This window comes from Tiliqua scincoides, chromosome 6 (assembly GCF_035046505.1).
Source record: "Tiliqua scincoides isolate rTilSci1 chromosome 6, rTilSci1.hap2, whole genome shotgun sequence".
Lineage (NCBI taxonomy): Eukaryota > Metazoa > Chordata > Lepidosauria > Squamata > Scincidae > Tiliqua > Tiliqua scincoides.
In genome coordinates, this window is record NC_089826.1 from 10,830,017 (window position 1) to 10,848,918 (window position 18,902).

At 45.1% G+C, this 18,902-nt stretch overlaps 1 protein-coding gene across 1 annotated transcript in view; it reads left to right on the plus strand.

The window, feature by feature from the left end:
• The first annotated feature begins 1,851 nt into the window (after positions 1–1,851).
• Positions 1,852–18,902, plus strand: part of GPAT3 (glycerol-3-phosphate acyltransferase 3) — a 33,017-nt gene continuing 15,966 nt past the window's right edge. The window contains exons 1-3 of the mRNA XM_066632006.1: positions 1,852–2,079; positions 12,015–12,087; positions 17,456–17,726. Of these exons, the coding sequence (XP_066488103.1) occupies positions 1,936–2,079; positions 12,015–12,087; positions 17,456–17,726 (488 nt within the window). The 5' untranslated portion in view covers positions 1,852–1,935. The remainder of the gene's footprint in view (positions 2,080–12,014; positions 12,088–17,455; positions 17,727–18,902) is intronic.

Genomic DNA, 18,902 nt, shown 5'->3' on the forward strand with positions numbered 1-18,902 from the left:
GAACAAATGCTCCCTTAACTTGAAGAGACCTCCATGACTGCTACCCCAATGTGGGATAAAGCACATGCCCCATTGGCACGGCTGTCTCGGAGCAAGAAAGTTGGATAGGATTGGGTCCTTACTTCCTAGTGAAATGCATAAGATTTAACTGTAAGGCTGCAATGTCAGGCTACATTCAGCTCTGTATTAATTGAGACTGAGGCTGCAATTCTATGCACACTTTCCTGGGAGTAAGCCCCATTGACTGTAATGGGACTTAGTTCTGAGTAGATACGCATAGGATTGGGCTGTGAGGCTGCAATTCTATGCACACTTTCCTGGGAGTAAGCCCCATTGATTTCATAGTGGCTTACTCCTGAGTAAACATGCCTAGGATAGGGCTGGAAGGCTGTGCTGCAATCCTAGTATACACACTACCTGGAAGTGTCAAAGGGGCTTACTTTTGAGTAGACATGGACAAGATTGCACTGTTGGTTCTGAATGGACAGGGGTTAGGTTGGTGTGGCATATTCAGTGGGCCTTACCTCCCAGTAAAGTCACCACCCACAAGATCAGGATGCCTTAAACACTCCATAGTGAGGTAGTTTGCAATGACCCCCCCTTGCATTCTGCACTCATTGCTGAGCTCCCTCTCAGACCCACCACCCACTCACTCTCCTCTCGCCCCAAGGCCCATGAGAGCAGGGTAAAGGGGGTAATTTGTATTCAAATTACTTTTTTGGCCCAGGGTCAAAAAGGAGACTCAGGAACCAAAGAAGGGGGCCCAGAAACTCCCTGGAATCTTATATTTTTCTATCTCATATGAACTCGCTGCCCACATGGGATGCATACATGACGTTCCTTAACACAGTGTCAAATCTGGGAAGAAACTGCTAGGGTAGCCCTTTGGCTTGGGGAACTGCTTGGCACTATGGAGTGTATAGGAGCTCAGGGACACAGCTGCAGGGCTACAGCTGCTGCAGAAGTAAGTTTTGGAGCACAATGGACACTTTCCATTCTCATGTGAGCCTAAGGCTGCAATCCTAACCACACTTTCCTGAAAGTAAGCCCCATTGAACAAAATAGGACTTACTTCTGAGTAGACCTGGTTAGGATCGTGCCCTAAATAGGATGCTCATTTTCCGCAATGATTTTCTGTATTTAAAAGATTTTAGAGAGACGTAGGAGTGCTTTTGGTTTTCCATATTACTGTGTCTAGGTGCCAATGCTGCATGGACAGGTAGACCTGGGCTCTGTGTTGGGAAGCCCAGTAGATCTGGGCTCCAAAGACTTTTGCCACCCTCCCTCAGCCCAGTTTTGCCCCCTGACCACCCCTGTCCTGCCCACCCCTGTCACCACTGCTCTGTTTCACCCCTCCCCCTTTGGGAAGGGGCCCCAAAGAAACTTTGTACCCCCTAATACAATGTACCCTTGGTACAAAGTACCCTTGGTACCCCCCCGTCTTGCCCTTCAAGCAGGAATCCCCAGAGAGGGTCTCCAAGCTGGGGAGGCTGGACCCCCACAAACCCCTCCTTCCCTTGGCCCTGCAGCCCCCGCGTGAGATCACAATGCCGGGCGTGAGCACAGAACAGAAGGGGAGGGGGCCGCTTAACGGCCACCCCCCCAATGCACATAGCTGGGGGGGGCGCTTGGAAAGAGCCTTGGTGGGGGGAGATCCAGGCAAGGCAGGGGCAGGCAGAGCATCTCTTTGGGGCCCAGGAAGGGGCGCCCGGAGCATCCCCTCCAGGGCTGCATCAGTGGCCAGGAGGGCGCAAGGGAGCTGGGAGGAAAGGGGGCTGAGCTGCCGGAGGAGGAGGAGGAGGAGGAGGAAGGAGTTAAGTGGGTGGAGCTGGTGAGCAGCCAAGAGGCAGGCGAGGAGGAGGGCTGGCCAGCGGAGCGGGTGCGCGGCGAGCACTGCAGGGCCTTGGGAAGGGCCCCCCCCCCCCCAGCGCCAGCATGGAGGTGCTGCTGTCCGTCCTGCTCAACGTGCTGGGCTGCTGGTTCGCCGCGGCTTTCCTGCTCATCGTGCTGCCCTCCGTCTTCGGCGTGTCCTTGGGCATCTCGCAGCTGTATATCAGGGTGCTGGTGAAGACGCTGGAGGTGAGTGGGGGGCGGTGATGGAGGGGCAGCAGCTGGAGGGGATCCCCTGTCAGTGAGGCCACTGGGGCCCTCCCCCGCTCCCCCGACCCTCTGTGTGGCTCAAGGTGTGCCTGCCAGCTGACCCCCCCCACGGGGCCTTTTGCCACCAGGGGAAAGCTGACCTTTCTCTCTCTTGCATGAGTCAGCGCTTTGTTAACCACAGGAGGGCGTGAGCCTCTTTCCTCCCCCCCCCTCGCTTTTACTCCCTGGATGCTTGGCATTGCACCTGATGCACCCTCTTCCCTGCGCAACCATGCGCAGGGCTCGGAAGGGTGAACAATGGGAGGAGTACTCTAGGACTCCAGCCTCCCTGGAATCCTGGTTTTCAGTCTTCACTTTCTGCAATCTTGGATTGGCTGTGTTTATTATTGCCACCCACTTCCAAAGACCCAGAACGTGGCACTCCAGGCGTGAACCGGTGGCAAATTCAAGCAAAACAGAAGCGTTTGCCAAACCTGAAGATGTCTTGGCCAGTGGCGTAACTAGAAACCCTGACACCGGGGGCAGTTGCATCATGATGTTGTGTGATGTCACTTGGCCAGAAGTGTAACTAGAAGCCTCCTGCACCCTGGACAGTCATGTCTTGATGTGACTTTTGGAGCCACTGCAGGAAAAGACCAAGAGGCATGACTGCCTTCCGTGTTGCAGCTGCCCCTTGGGTCCACTCTAGTTACTTCTCTGGCCTTAGCTGTGTTGCCTGTTGGATATGCTAGATCAGTGGTTCCCGAGCTGTGGGCCGGGACGCACTGGTGGGTTGTGACCTGATTTTTGGTGGGTCACCAAAGAGTGGTGGAAAGATCAAATAATGAATTGCCACAAGCTGTGAGGCTATTCAAAAATCAGACACTGAAGCTGGAAATTACTCTGCAAAGAGCTCAGCTCCTGCAGTTTGCAAGCATGTAAAAATACTGTATAGGGAGATAAATGTTTGAGGGTTTTTTCTGGTTATTATTACTTATACATAAATAAATTTTTTTTTTCTAGATCTCCTTTTTTTAAAAGTCTGTTAAATTTCAGTGGGTCCCTATAGAGCAGTGGTTTCCAAACTGTGAGCCATGGTTCCATGGGGAGCTGTGGTAACCTGCCAGCAGAGCCAAAACCTGCTACTGTATACAATGCATAGGATTGTAACCTTAATGGGGAGCCATGGCCAAAGGCCCAGAGGTCAAGGGAACCATCAGTTGAAAAAATGTGGGAACCACTGCTACAGAGTGTCATTTAAAAAAGTGGGTCCGGGTGCAAAAAGTTTGGGAACCATTGTGCAAGGTTATTAATCCCACCCCAGTTGTTGGAATAAACAGAACTGTGTGTGTTTTGTTCCCTGTTGTGTTCTTTTTATGGTGGTTTCACTGTGTTATTAAGCTGCCTTGTGGAGGGTTTCTTGATGGAAAGACGGCATTTTAAATAAATTAATCCTTAAGGCCATTGATCCTCTATAAAGCCAGCATCTGGTACCTGTCTCCTTTTAGCCTCTATTTATAATTTAATTCAGGGCAAATAGTGAGTGGGTGTGGTGTTACTAGTGGTTGTGTCATTCTAGGTCTTGCACAGTTTCGGCCTCCCAATTTCCTTTCTCATGGAGGCCAGGAAGAAGGTGGCTGATGAGATGAACTCCAAAACTTGGGGTGTCAGGAAATGTGAAAGCAGCAAGAGGGAAGATGTTATGGATTCAGATAGGAGGTGGACTCCAAAGGCGCTGAAAAATAGCTTTATTTTATAGGATAAAATACACATAATCTATTTCAGGTAGGATAACTCCAAGGTGATTTGCAACATGAATTCAATGCTGTACCAAACTTAAAGTGCATATCCAGTCAGAAGCAAGGCCCATGAGTTAATCCCACAAATTAAGCACTGCAGCTTTAACAAAAATAGCCTAAAATAAAAGCCCTACTATTAAAAATGGATAACATTCAGGTAACATTAGGTCCTCATTGGCAACCTTCAGTCTCGAAAGACTATGGTATCGCGCTCTGAAAGGTGGTTCTGGAACAGCGTCTAGTGTGGCTGAAAAGGCCGATTCGGGAGTGATTCGGGACATTAGGTCATGTCCTTAATAAACATATCCATTTTCTTATAAACGGGTGTCAAAGTATGCGTAATAGCTCAAGATCGGGAGTGCTTATATTATGAAATAAAACTATTTCCTGCTCCTTGTACAGTGTTTTCTGACTTCAGGAAGCACCTGAAGTGAGGATATTTGCAAACCCTATGCATTAACTGGAAGTAATCAAAGGTGGCTTTGATGTCAAAAAATGTGATGGTTTTTAACACTGCTGCAAAACAGAGGTGGTGGAGGTGCAATTGATGAGATTCTGAATTCTCTAGTGAATGCCTTCTGTGCAGACCCCAGTGCACAGCTTGTATTGGCTTATTAAAGCTGCAATCCTATACACACTTCCCTGGGAGTAAGCCCCTTTGAATACAGTGGGTCTTGCTTCTGAGTACACACGCATAGGGCTGTGCTGCAAGTGGCATTTGACCGGGCACTAGTCTGTGCAATGTGGAGATAATGCCGTGCTGGGTTAGTAGACAATTCTGGTGGTTGAAAGTATTGTGGAGATAAAAGTCCTTGAACACTCCAAAGTAGTACTTATGATGATCTGAAAAGCCACACCTGTAAGGAAGAGCAAGTTTATGGTGGTGAATGTTCATAGAGTAGATAATTAGCAACTCAGCCAAGAAATAATGATAGGATTAAAATGAGTCTACATTTTTTTATTTAAAGTGGTCTTTGTCTATTTTTGACAATGCACACCTGGGTTGTGGCTCCACTGGTACAATCCAGCTGTCTGCTGTTGTAACACTTACTATGTAGGCTGATGCCTGTCTGGGTGACATGCACCATGTGTGGAATGCCAGTGTCTCCGGAGGCCTTGAAAGCTGATCCTTCATCCAGCCTTGCAAGGTGAAATCAGTGTCCTCTTTAAATCGTCCTGCTTTCATTTTACTGTTGGCTAGTTATGGAGTCTAGGGGCTTCCATCTGGCTTTTAATGAATCTCATGTTTTGAATGGTTAAAAATAGGGATAGGACTGCTGAATAAAAAGCCTCAGTAAGAATGCTTCCTTATGACTGTAAAAAAGAGGAGGAAATGAACTCCAAAGGGGGCAAGTGCTAGATAATGTATGACAAGAGTTTATGTGAACAGCAGAGCATGTGCCTTGCATGGAGGGGGTCTTGTGCTCAATCTGTGGCACCTCTAGGCAGTGCCGAGAGTGGTTCTGTTGGGAATTGTGGAAAGCCACAGCCAGTCAGTGTCAGCAGTACTGAGCTAGATGGACCAACGGTCTGACTTATTGCAAGCCAATAAGTGTTCCCCCCCAATAAATCACCTATAATTTACAAACACTTTGCAGTTTGTCTCCCCCCCCTTTCTATTCCATTATCATTGGGTGTTGGCCCCTTTTTTGCTCCTCTGAGGCTTTCCTATGTTCCTCTCAATTTAACAGATGGCATTTTGGTGTGGGTGTGAAGATTTTTGCTGATCTCCCCTTAACTCTGCAGCCCTCTGTGCCCCATACAGTCTGTTATTGGGTCACCCGGTGTAGAGGCTGTTGAGCCAAGGAAGCAGCTGAGCGATTAGCCTCTGTGCATTCTTTTTAGGACATAATGCTAAGACTAGACACACTTTTTTTCTTTGAAGAAACTGGGTTCAACCCTAATGGGGACTATGGTTTGTTTCACTAAATTATGGTTTTATGTTCCATCTGAACCTGTCAACAAACTAGCTCCTAAAACCATGGTTTGAAGCTGGCTTGCAAACCACAATGTGTGCTAACTGTGGTTTCATGTTGTATTTTACTCCACATTGCCATTGTTTCATATCCGGGGGCTCTTTTACCATGGAGACAGGAGTGAACTTATGAAGTGAAGTCCTAGTGAGATGGGAAAACTGCTCTAGTCAAACAGTTATAAAGCATGGTTTAGCTGTTGTACCTTTTTCAGTTCAGTGGTTAGCTCAAACCAAGGTTTCTTATTATGTCTGCACCCAGCCTGTATTGCCTTTTTGCTGAGACTAAGTAGAAGAGCAAAAAATACTGCAACATGTTTTTTCCTGGGAGGCACACTCTAATTTCACAGTGCAAGAAGAGATTATGGTTTTACTGCTTGCTGTTTGTGAGAAGCTAGTGGTGGATGTGTTTTTCCAGCAAAGTCCCAAATGATCACACTAATGATTGTCCATTGTCTTTGGTAGTCAAGACTCTTGGAACCTTATCTAGGTTCTGCTGTGCAATGATGTGCTGTGCAATATCTTCTGCTGTGCAAGATCTGTGCTTAGCATTTCATCAACACAACAAAATCCACCAATCTTATTACAGGACTCTATACTCTGAAACATGTACTGGATGCCCCCACAGTGATGTAACTAAAGGGGGCAGGGGGTACATTGCCCCAGGTACTGTGCCTTGAGTGGGTGCCAACCCATACCCCCAACGGTAGATCTTGAGGTGGAGCTGGAGCCTCAGAAGGCCTCCTGAATAGCCTGAAAGAGCAGTCTTTGGAGGGATTGGAGAGGACTTGTTTTGTCCAGTCTGCCCTTGTGCAATGATGGGCCCAGGAGCACTTGAAAACTATGACTCTAAGATTGTTAACCTAATATATATGCAGCCTATTCATAAATTTCTTTACTGAAAAGAAGAGCCCTACCAAGTTTAATGGAATTTTAAGTTCATTACATAACATCAGTTAAGCTTAATGGAATGTGAGTGACCAGATATAGATAAGGCGGCTCACTGTCTTTGGCCTAACCTGTCTCACAGATTTAAAATTACTTTCAGGATGGCAGTAGTGATGAAGAATGTGGCCCATGAGCTGTAAGTTGGTCATCCCTGCTGTAGAAAAATATATGGACCCAGTCTAAAGGATGCCACATGGTGATTGGCGACAAGTACCATCTCATGCTAATGTCCTGTTCATTCTGGGACTCTCCTTCAGATATTCTGTGATGGATTTGCATGCTTTTAGTAGTGGTGTGATGTTTGTAGATTAGGATCAGATTGTAGATTTTTGTCTTGTGGGGAAAAAATGATGCCGTTGTTGTTGTTAGAGATGCTGCTGCTTTGGAGACTACCTAGGCTTCACTATCTTTGTGGTTATTGGTCGAAATAGTGGCAGCAGGAGAACTTGTGCCATTTTTCAAAGGGGGAAAATGCAATGGAATAAAGACAACTGCCAGGTAAACTCTGTTAGGATCATGGTGAAGTATGAGACAGGAGCCTAGTGAATACCACCACTATCAGTCAAAGATCAAATGATGCCATGCATCATGGGGAGACATTGGGCACAATCCTTTAGAATCTTCTCCATGGATTCCCAAACCTGTGGTAAGCAGGACTGTAGGGATGGTACACAAAACCTCTGGCTCCTCTTAGATCTTTATAAAAGCTCTCTATATTAATAATGGTAAACCTACTAAAATGGTAAATGGAACCCAAGACAATTCATCACCACCATGTGACTTGTCAGGTTACGTTTTAGATTTATAATCTATACTTAAGTAGAAGTACATTTAACTAGCTAATTGCATACTGATTACATAGTTAATCATCATATCTGACAAATATGTAAACATGCATCCTACTCATCCTGAGTAGTGGTTTTCCAGAAATGCATCACTTACTGCCTAGTGGTCAGACTGGCCATTGCTCATTTTAAGATTAAGGCGATTACTAAGGCCCTTAACCACTCCTCATGGGGGTGGGGAGGAATTAGAGAATATTGCATGACATGCTGGCATGCTCGCAGAATTAGGTTGATTTGCAGATGGGTTGTATTCTTAAAGTGTATGGGGGCCAAAGTTACAAAGCATTATTCCTACCATGTGGCTCAACCCAATTTTGAATCTCCCTAAGCATGGAGCCACCAGTGTTCAAATAGTCTTTTCTTGAGGGTTTATATTGAGATTGGCATCTGTGCTTTTTTCTGACTCCCCAGAATTGCTTCAGACACCCTTTCAATAGCCCTGGTGGTAAGTATATTGTCTAGACTTTAGGTTTAGACCAAATCTTAGAATTCCCAAACCCCATTTCCTTAAGGAGTAAACATCATTGAGCTGCCAGCCTGACACAGAGGATGACACACTGTTCAAATATTTAGGCAACAGCAAACGCTGCATTCATACATTTTGCACATTTGCATGGTAAAGCTTTTCCTAGTCTGTGCTACTTCAGGCTGAAGGGATTTATGGTGAGGGCTTGCATGTCTGTCTTGAAAAAGTTCACTGAACATAAAAAGCTGATCTGTCAGGGAAGGGGTATAGCCTCCATTCTTTCTCCCTGAGGTGCTATTTTTCTGTGTGCAGGGAGCATTCAAGTATGCAATCTGTCCTCCTGTCTCCACCTGCAATCTCCTGAGGTATAGCACAAGGAAGACTTGACATGTAAATCTGCTGAATTTATCATTGCATTGAAAGTTTCAAGTGATCAGATACCTGGTGTCTTTTCCAGCCCTAATTATAAGTCTGATGCCCAAATCCTAACCAGCTTTCCCATGCTGATGCAGCTGTGCCAATGGGGCAAGTGCTGCATCCTACAGTTGGGTGTCAGTCAAGATAAGGGAATATTTGTTCCCTTATTTTGGTGCTGGAAAGTTGGTTAGGATTGTGTCCTAACGGAAACTGTGCGGTGTTGCAGTTTTTATGTGCAAGAGGCAGGTCTACAGAATACCTTGTCTTTGCCAAAGGAGTCATCAGTCATTGGTTTGCCTTTATTAAAAGTGGGTGGTTTGGCTTTTTAGGCATGAGCTGCTCTTTTCCTGCTGTGCTGGCTCTGTGTCCTGGCAACACCTAATTTCCTTCTCTGCTGCTATTATGCAGCCAAAACAATGCATACATTTTGTAAGTGTGGAACTTGGAAATTCTTATTGCAGGAGAGCACCAGCATTTATTATAGGGTGTGACCAATTCTGTATAGCCCGAGTTTCAGGGTTGCGTCCCTGGTCCTGCAAATTATGGTCTGTTGGATCAGGAATGTATCACGTGCCTGGACACCACTTTCTCCCTTTATATAACTGACCTTATTGGAAGATATCCTGATTTGTTAAATCGTAGTTTGGGGTAGTGTCAGAAGGAGGAAACTTTTGGTTTGAATGTACCTTGCAATCTGTCATCAAGCCACAGGTGTGTGTGGAGACCTAACACATTCCTGGTAGTTTATTGGATTGAGAATATGATGTGTAAACCAGTGTGTGCTCTGGGGGTCAGTTTGTATGACAAAATATACTTTTGGTCCTGGGGCTCGGGGGGGGAGGAAGGGAACTGGCCACCTCTGGTCTACGCAGGGATGGCAAAATGGAGAAAATTGTGACTTGATCATAATTCTTGCTTTATACAGCTTATTGAGGAAGGAAAAGAATGATGCTATAGAAGAGTATCAGAAGCTATACAATGTGTCATATTCAAGGAAATTCTTCTGTAGAAGTTTGGGCAAAAGGAATCTTTTGTCACAAGGTTGCAATGTTGTACTAGCTCCTAACCCCCTCCCTGTGTTTCAATCAATCTTGATTTTTCAACAAAATGATGTCGGCTACTGTGAATCTGTCTCAAATCAGGGTCAGCCCTGAGGGCTGCAGTACCTCTAGGAGAGTTCTTTAAATTGATTTGACCCTTTTGGACTGGAGGGAAATCATGATTTTTAAGAAATCAGAGTCATGCCGCACTTTTAAAGAGAAACTTGCTTCAGCAAAAGCATTTGTAAATGTCACTAGGGTATGTTCTATCAGATGCAAACTGAAAAAATTGTAAACTTTTCTGGGGTGGGGGAATTAAAATTAATTCCAACAAATAATAAACTCATCATCACCTATAACTACGTTTTACTTTCCTGTGTAAGAAGTAGGGGCAAAGTCTCGGGGATTTAGTGAGCAAGCATGTTAATGTAGTGGCTAAAGAGACTGAACTACAAATTGGGCAAGCCTTGGATAAAATCTTTCCTCTGCCATGAATTCACTTTCTGGCCTTGGTCAAGCCATTCCATCTTGGTCTTATGCCCAAATTTTAGAGTGGATGGATGGGACAATACAGAACTTATCTTACAGGGTCATTAGAGGGGTTACAATAAGACCAATACATCACTTGGCACTGGGAACGCTTGAAAGCCCCATGCCATTTTCTTTTCTTGTCTGGATTAAGTTTGTTAATGCACATCCAGTCCTACTCAGATAGCTTGGGCAAGTAAGTACAAACTCCCTTCCTGCTGCTTATGAAGACCAAGATTACTTAACTAAGATGTGGAAGTTGATGATTTGTGCCTGTTAGCAGAGCCAGGGCTCAGGTGAGTCAGTATTCTTTTGTTGATGCTGTTCTTTCTTCTGTTGTAGCAGAAAAAGGTAATGTACCTCTGCAATCTAAATGTATAAGCCCTTATTAAAAGGCTGGGGACTTCCCCTGGGGGCTGGGGATAAAATAGGCCCTCAGTTTGGCTGTACTTGTCATAAGAGGCGACTAAACAGCCACCGGGTAGATGGGACTCGTCAGCCTGGGAAGGCAGCTCATCTGAGAGAAGGAAAACTCTGATCGCAAACCTCCACTGCCTTGTAGCTACATCCAGTTATGGAAAAGGCTTCAGGAGTCAAGCTCGAGGCAAAATCCGCAGCCGGAGTCCCTGAGGCAGTTCATGGCTGAACACAGTCACGTTCTGGCAACTCCTGCGACGCCACTGGAACCAACCGTATTGGCCTTTCCATTGGGCCTTTCCATTGGACCATTTCAGCGACGTGGAGAGGGGGGATTTGCTGCATGGGTAACAGCCTATCCTCCATACCTACTTTACCCAGGCTTTGTGCACTGGAGAGGACACTCTGTTCCAGAACCACCATTCAGAGCATGACACCATAGTCTTCCGAGACTGAAGGATGCCAACAAGTATTAAAAGGCATTGTTTACATTGTTGTATACATTGTTGACCTGAATAATTTGAATGGGTTTTTGGTTATACAAAGGTATGCTCCTATTTTGATGTGCTGAGTGGTGATCCATCCATAAGAAAAACTTATTTTGCTCCTTTATAACCATCCTTTTTCCTCTCTGTATTGCCAATCTTTGTTACTTGCTCATCTGTTTATTTAGTCTAGGCCAGGGGTCTCCAAACTATGGCCTGGGGGAGCCACATCTGGCCCGCCACAAAATTTTATTTGGCCTGCAGCAACTTTTTTTTAGAGTATTTGCTAATGTTTAGCATTTTTACTTGGCATATATCATTTCCAGATTGAAAATGGCCATTGTTTCTTTGTAATTGTCACATTGGTCTTTTGTTCTGAATCCTATCATGCTGATTACAAAAAAAGATCTGAGTAAAACTTATTTTTTTCTTAGATATAAGGATAAGTTTTATCTTAGCAGTTAGATGGCTGCATGGTTTGGCTGGAGACATACTACTGTCACAGGTCCTTCCCAGGAGATCTTAGTGGCCCATGTGAGACTCTAGTTGCAGCTGCTGTGTTGTGCTAGGGAGCCCTTATTGTATGAAAGCAGGTTTTTTTTTTTTTTTTGTGGCTGGGGTATTTGAATTGGGCATTGGTGAGACCAGGACAGGGATCAAAGTGCAGTAAGAATGTTCTGAACTGAAATGACTGTCCTTGTGAACATGGCTTTGCATTCCTAAATTGAGAAATTCACCTTTAGAAGTCTCTCTGAAGTAGCTCCCGCATCCCAGCTCATTGTAATCTAGGAAGGAAATAACAGTGTTTGCTTATTTATTAAAATGTGTCTTATCCTGCCTAACCTTCCCTGATAGGACTCTTTAGATGACAAAAAAAACCATCATAAAAATGAAAATACCAAAAGTCCAGACATGAGAGAGTGACAGCAGTAAAATCATCAGGCTTGTATTGCACAAATATTCTTCTTTAAAGTTTGCTTTGTCCTCTTCCTTCCTCCCCCTTCCCCTTTCCAAACAGTGGGCCACACTGCGAATTGAGAAGGGAATCCGACGACAGCAGGCAGAGGCAGTAAAGAATCATGTTTCAAATGGTAAGAATGTTGGTTTAAATTTAAATGTCTGCAGTATTATAACAAGAATGGCAATTTGATGACATTTGTCTGTAGAACAGTAGTCTTCCATCTTTTTTGTGCTATAACCCCACAAATAAAGTGTGCGACTGGGGACCCGCAGCTGATCCTGTCCCCCTTCCTGGAACCCAATCTACCCATCCATTGTGTTTCCCCCACCACTTGTCTTCACACCAACCCTGTGAGGTAGCTTCCTAAGCATGGCCAGCCTTTGAAGCTGTGGGGCAAGTCAGCACAAAGAGGCTGTGCAGGATTATATCAAGAACCCACATATTGAAAAATCTGCTGTAGAAGATACTTACTGAACAGCAGTAGTGAATGACCACTTGGGGTAAAAAGCACCTCAATTGTGGGAAGCTTTGCTGTGATTACCTTGGAATCCAGCAAGGTTCTTGAATCTGTTTGCTCCCTTGCTTACAAGAGGTACTAGTTCTCATGACCATGCATACATATGTTTAGTCATTTGGGGTACATACCTTGCTTAACAGAGAGTACTCCTGTAATGTGATCTGTCCCAGTCTAGTCACTTGGAGGTGATTTTCTGGTCTAGGTCAGGGGTCTCCAAACCTCTATAGAGTGCCTCTATTCGGCCAGCAGCCAGCCTCTGACCCCCTGAGAGCCTCTGGCCCAGCTGACCAAACACAATCAGAGTTGTGCTTGTGGTGTGTGGGAATGGGGGTCCATTTAAATGTGTGCTTTATTTCTTGTGCTGTGTTGGTGCTTGGAGAAATCCTGGACATTTGAGCCCATTCATTCATTCCAGTCATTCCTCTGTTCCATCTCTAATGTATTAAATTTTATATTTAATTTTTTTAAATTAAAGTAAAAAAGCTCTGCAGAGAATTAAGATCGTGCAGCACATCATCAGCCTTCATCCACCAGCTTTGGAGGACATCTATACATCTTGCTGTCTGCAGAAGTCACATAGTATTCTGAGAGACCCCTTCCACCTGGCTCATAAGTTCTTTGAACTGTTGCCTTTGGGTAGACGATACAGAAATATTAGAGCAGCACCACACAACTCCTGAACAGTTTTTATCCCACCTCCATAATTACGTTGAATAAGGCGATATAGTTGTTACCATGCTCCTGGGCATTATGGTTTGTTATACTGTTTTTATATTATGATGCATGTTGTATAGAATGTGTGGGTGAGTGTGATTGTTGGAATTGTAGTATATATTTATGCTTATATCTCAAAGGTGCATAAATTTTGTTGTGCTGTAGCACAATGACAATAAAGTTACTACTACTACTACTACTACTACAACTACTACTACTACTACTACTACTATTTTTCCCGGCCCTTGACACCATGCCAGGTATTTGATGTGGCCCTTTGGCTGAAAAGTTTAGAGACCCCTGGTCCAGGTGACCAATGAGTGCCTGTACAAGTCTGTGCATGTTCATTTGGCTGATGAGTCTTAAAAGGGAGAAGAAATTCAGTATATTTTGAAACATTTGTACTCTGCCTTTCCCCTTTGCTACAAAGGGACCCAAGGCAAGCAATGATCATGATAATAAAATACAAGAAAAAGACAGTAACAGAACTGCAAAACAGAAGAGCTATAACAAAAATGCAGAATGGAACAAAAAAGGTCTTTAGCTCGTGATGAAGGTCTTGATGGAGAGGGTGCCTTTTGTAGCTCCAAAGGCAGGCAGTTCCTTAAGTTTGGCATTGCTATATAGAAACTATTCCCTTTCATGGCTGCCTAGCAAGCCTTGGCTAATGGCAAGCCAGTGGTGGATCATATAGATTCACTTTTGCCCCCCCCCCATTACTAAACAAATTGTGTATATGCCCTAATTGGATTCTGAGTAAAGCCACAAGCTGTAATTAATAGGCTAAACCTTTACTCTCCTAATTAGAGACGTTAAAACTACCATTCTTGGGGGGGGGGGGAGTTAAGGACATTGAGTTTGTTCAGACATATGCCAATTATTTGACATTTATTATATTATACATTATAATTATCATAATTATATTATAATTTATAATTAGATTTATAATAATTATAATATAATTATAATTGACATTATAATTATTTGACATTATTTGACATATGACATTATTTGAATGAGCCCTGAGCTCATGTGCACTCTTCCCTTTGAATGTGGTCATTCCCTGTCTCTTGATCCTGGTTTGATGCAAAGTCATTTCATCTGAACAGTCAAACCAAGGTTTGAGTTAGTGTGTGTAAACTAGGACTGTAAATCTTCCATTGTGGTGCAGTAGGGAAAGTATTAGGACTAGGATCAGGGAGTCAAGGGTTTAAACCCCTACTCCTCCGTGAAGCACACCAGATCATCCTGCCTTGGCTTCTCTATCACCACCTAGCCTACCTTACAAGGTTGTTAAGGGTTAGTGGTAAGCCAGGGGTAAGATAGACATGTATGCCACCCTTGAGTCCCTGGGGGAAGGTTGGAATAAAAATGCAATCAAATTAAATTGGGTGAAAGGTAGGCTATATATCTAATTCTTTATCTGGTTGGCAGTCTGAGTTCTGTTTTTTTTTTTGTCATCCCCTTTCCTGAGAAGACAAATTGCTTAATATTGCTTCCTTTTTACCCAGATTTTGAAATTAGTTTTGCCTCCCTGTGGGTGGCATAGAGCATGTTTGGGGTTTTGCGCATGACACAGCGATACAGACCTGGTTGTCTGGGGGAAAAGAACTGGGCTGCTTTGAATTTTGTTTCTTGTCGGAACAGTCTCTCTCTCTTCCTGCTTTTTCCCCTTGGAGGGCTTAAAGAGAAGTAGATTCTCTGGTGCTGTCTTGATTTCTTCACTTCCCCATTGTCCCTCTTCTGTAGCCTGCCCCAGTGAATGTGACCCCTGGCTGCTCAGGACAATAGCGGTTATCTCCCTTAGTGGCACGACTGTCACTAAAAGCCAGCCTGTGCTTGCATAATTCATTGGTGTCAGGCCAGCCTTGATGATCAGGATCTGTGGGGAGTCTCCTCCCCGCCAGCTGTTGACTGGAGGGATTGTGTTGCTCTCACAGGCCATGGAAATCGCTCATCAGGGAGTGTCAGGCCTCCATAGAGTTGCCCGCTCTCCTTTCTAACAAGAGCCTACTGCTTTGAACAGCTGCACAGCAGGCACAAATTGAATGGTGGGGAAAGGTATATAATAGGAAGGTGTTTCCTGTTGGATTTCTAGCATGGCAGATGGAAGAATAGACATGCAATGGTGCTCTGGGCAAGTTGGCTCCATGCCCTGGGGCAATAATAGGGCTCTTTAATCTAGAAATGCAATTCTTATCCAGCTGCTTTGCATAACTTAAGCCAGTGGTGGCGTGATGCTGTTACAGTATACTAGAAAGGCTGTGCCTAATTTCAGTTTAATCAATTTCAGATTTTCCTCTTGCTTCCATAGGTGTACAAAGTTCAGATATTAACTGTTGCCATTTTTACAGTATGTTCTTTTGAAATCAAGAGGTAGTATGTTAGAGAAGGGCACCAGGCCTTCATATGAGTGCTGAGTCCAAGTAGTGGATTTTCTTATTTTTTCCCAGCAACAATGAAGGGAGAAGGTAAAGCCTGAAGGGCAGAAGCAGGGTCTGCGTGACCCAGAATGCTGTCTAAAAATCTGCTATTTCTGCTCTGTCCCCTAAAACGGGTGTCCAAAGTTTTTGGCAGGAGGACCATATCATCTCTCTGACACCGTGTCAGGGGCCAAATTAATTTACATTTCAAATTTAAATAAATTCACATAAATGAATATGTTAAAGATGAACTTATATGAATGAATGAAGGTCTTCCAATAGCTCAAGGCCTATAAAAGACCTTGCACAAAGCAAGGCTGGCCTTTCCTTTGCTGCCACTGCTGCATCACAGACATGAAATAGCAAGCAGTGGAGGGAGCCCTCATCCCACAGCTCACGTGAGAGGTCAAACAGTCGCCCTCACTCTGAGAGAAGTTGCGTCTGGCCAGTGTGGGCTCTAACAAATCTCCGGAGGGCCAGAGGCTCATTGGAGACTGGGAGCTCCCTGAGGGCCGCATTGAGAGGCCTTGAGGGCCGCAAGTGGCCCCAGGGCCAGGGTTTGGGCACCCCTGCCCTAAAATACAAAAAACAGTGATTTTTTTCAGTGACTCCAAACCAGTGATTGATCAACCTTTTTCATCTCATGGTACACTGGCAAGGCACTAAAACAGTCAAGGCACACCATCATTTTTTTGACAATTGGCAGGGCACACTGTGCTGCCAGTGGGGGGGGGCTCACATCCCCCAGTGGCCCTACTAATCAACGACCCTCTCCCAAATTCCTGCCACACGCCTGGGGACTATTCGTGGCACACCAACATGCCACGGCACAGTGGTTGAAAATGACTGCCCCAAACCCTTGACATGCTCTTTGTGCACTGTGGTCAAACCTTAGAAGTGCAAGGCAGTGTGCTGTCCCTGTAAATGAATCCAGAAGTCCTGCATTTCCGGGTTTGACGGCAGCACTTCAAGAGCACGGTAAGGAAGGGATTGATCTGCTTCTCTCTTGAGCAAGTGGGAAGCAGATAATTGTGGCTTGCGTTGGTGGCAGGTTGGAGGTATGCAGTGGCAGACTTGGAGTAAAGGCTCCCCCATTCGCAATTTGCTGACATTGTAGCCTGCATCGGGCATCCTCATGGATGGGCTCTCTATGGGCAGAACTAGTGCTTCTTGACCTAGATTATGTACAGGCATGAGATCAAATTACAATACAGTGGTGCCTCGCAAGACGAAATTAATTTGTTCTGCAAGTCATTTTGTATTGCGAAAATTTTGTCTTGCGAAGCGCGGTTTCCCATAGGAATGCATTGAAATTTAATTAATGCGTTCCTATGGGCAAAAAAAGTCAGAACAAAGTCAAATTTGGTTTACAAAGTGTATATTAAGTGCTCTTTAAAGGCATACATACTGTACAGAGGATTTCAAAAATTTCAAGCACAAAACTTCAACTTTTTAATTTTAAAAATTCGTCTTGCGAAGCACGGCATAGAAAAATTTTTCTTGCGAGTCACCAGAAAAAATTGCAAAAACGCTTTCGTCTTGGGAGGCACCACTGTCTATTCTTAATTTCCAAAGGTAAAATGGGTAAATGACCTTTTAAAGAAGAGGAGGTGTGAATGATAGAATGCTTAATGGAGCAATGTAGGATATGCATACCTGGAGTGTGCACCACTTTTAATACATGGGACTGAATCAGATGGGTACATATTGTCTAGATCAGCCCTTTTAACAGCAGCTTTAAATGGTTTTCGAAAACGGTGCTGAGTATCTTTTAGAATTTGCTCTGCTTTCCTTCAGCTAGATTTCCTCACTCAGTTTTCAATTTTTTTTTCCCTGCTCTGAAGTGATCATACAGAGAGATCAAACAACAATGGAGAAGGCCATCGCCGGCCTGCGCCACGGTGACTTTGAGCTCTCGGATGTCTTCTACTTCTGCAAGAAGGGATTGGAAGCTATTGTGGAAGATGAGGTCACCCAAAGGTTCACTTCGGAGGAGCTGGTGTCCTGGAACCTCCTCACTAGGACCAACATAAACTTCCATTACATCAGCTTGCGACTGACCGTGGTGTGGGTCATTGGAGTCTTAGTGCGGTACTGTTTCTTGCTGCCTCTTCGGTGAGTCTAATGCGTGGTGTTTGCACATGTTTCTGAGCTGATTGCAGGGGTGATTCTGATGCTGATTGTCCAGAAAGAGCTGTTGGCATTGGAACCTTCACTGTGTGTGTGTGTGTGTGTGTGTGTGTGTGTGTGTGTGTGTGCACGCACGCACGCACGCACGCACGCACTCACGCGCTCATCTCTGCATGTCAATGGTCATACATGATGCCAGTGAATGTGCTTGCGCATGTATGTTTTGGATCATTGGATTCTTTTATCTTTCCTTGTCCCAGAAGGGACAAATGAAATGCTTATGTTATATGACCTGTCCCAGTGGCTACCCTCCAATTTGCTGCCTCCCTGATCCAGGAGTAATTGTGGTGACATCGTTGCCACATTTACTTCCATGCTGCTGCCTCCTCCGTTCCCCCTTTGGAAAAAGGGGGGGAGGAAGAGGCAGCCCAGGCTCTCAAGCAGTCCAGGCTAGTGGTGCAGACGTCTCCATCAGAGCTTTTTCACACTGCTGGAAGGCACCTAGGAGGTGACTACCACCTGCCTCCTGGAAGTGGTGCTTACCTCCTGGGCACTGCTTCCAGTGGCATGAAAAAGCTCCAGTGGAGCCTTCAGTGCTGTTGGGAGTGGCATGGAAGTCTTCAGAGCCTGAAGTGGCTGATGCCTCCTCCAAAATTGGAGGAGATGTGCGTTGCTTCCAGCCGGGCTGACTCTCTGGCCATTCTGAGGACTGCCTTCTTCTTTCTTTAAGGGGACATGGTCTGGGGCAGTGCCTAGAGTGGCAGCAGGAGCACAGCCACTCCAGGCACGGTTCCCCACTGACCTAAGGGCTGCCCTGCTCTCCTCCCCTTTAAAGAAAGGGAAGAGGGTAGCCCTCAGATTGGTGTGGAACCATGTCAACAGTGGCTGTGAGAGTGCAGCCATTGTCAGCGCGGTTCAGGATTGTGCTGAAACTGATGGCAAGGGGGGTGGGTTGCAATGGCACTCCCTGAGCCTGGCGCCTGGAGCATTTGCCCCCATTGCTCCCCCAGGTACACCACTGAGCTGTCCACATGGGCATATGTGGAAGCGCTTTGGTCTTGCAAAAATGCAGGTATGGTGGGCATAAAATGTATGTTAGTGTGAGCAGGGAAAAACTGTATCAGCACTAGATCAAATTCAGGAAACCCTTTCTTCTGAACA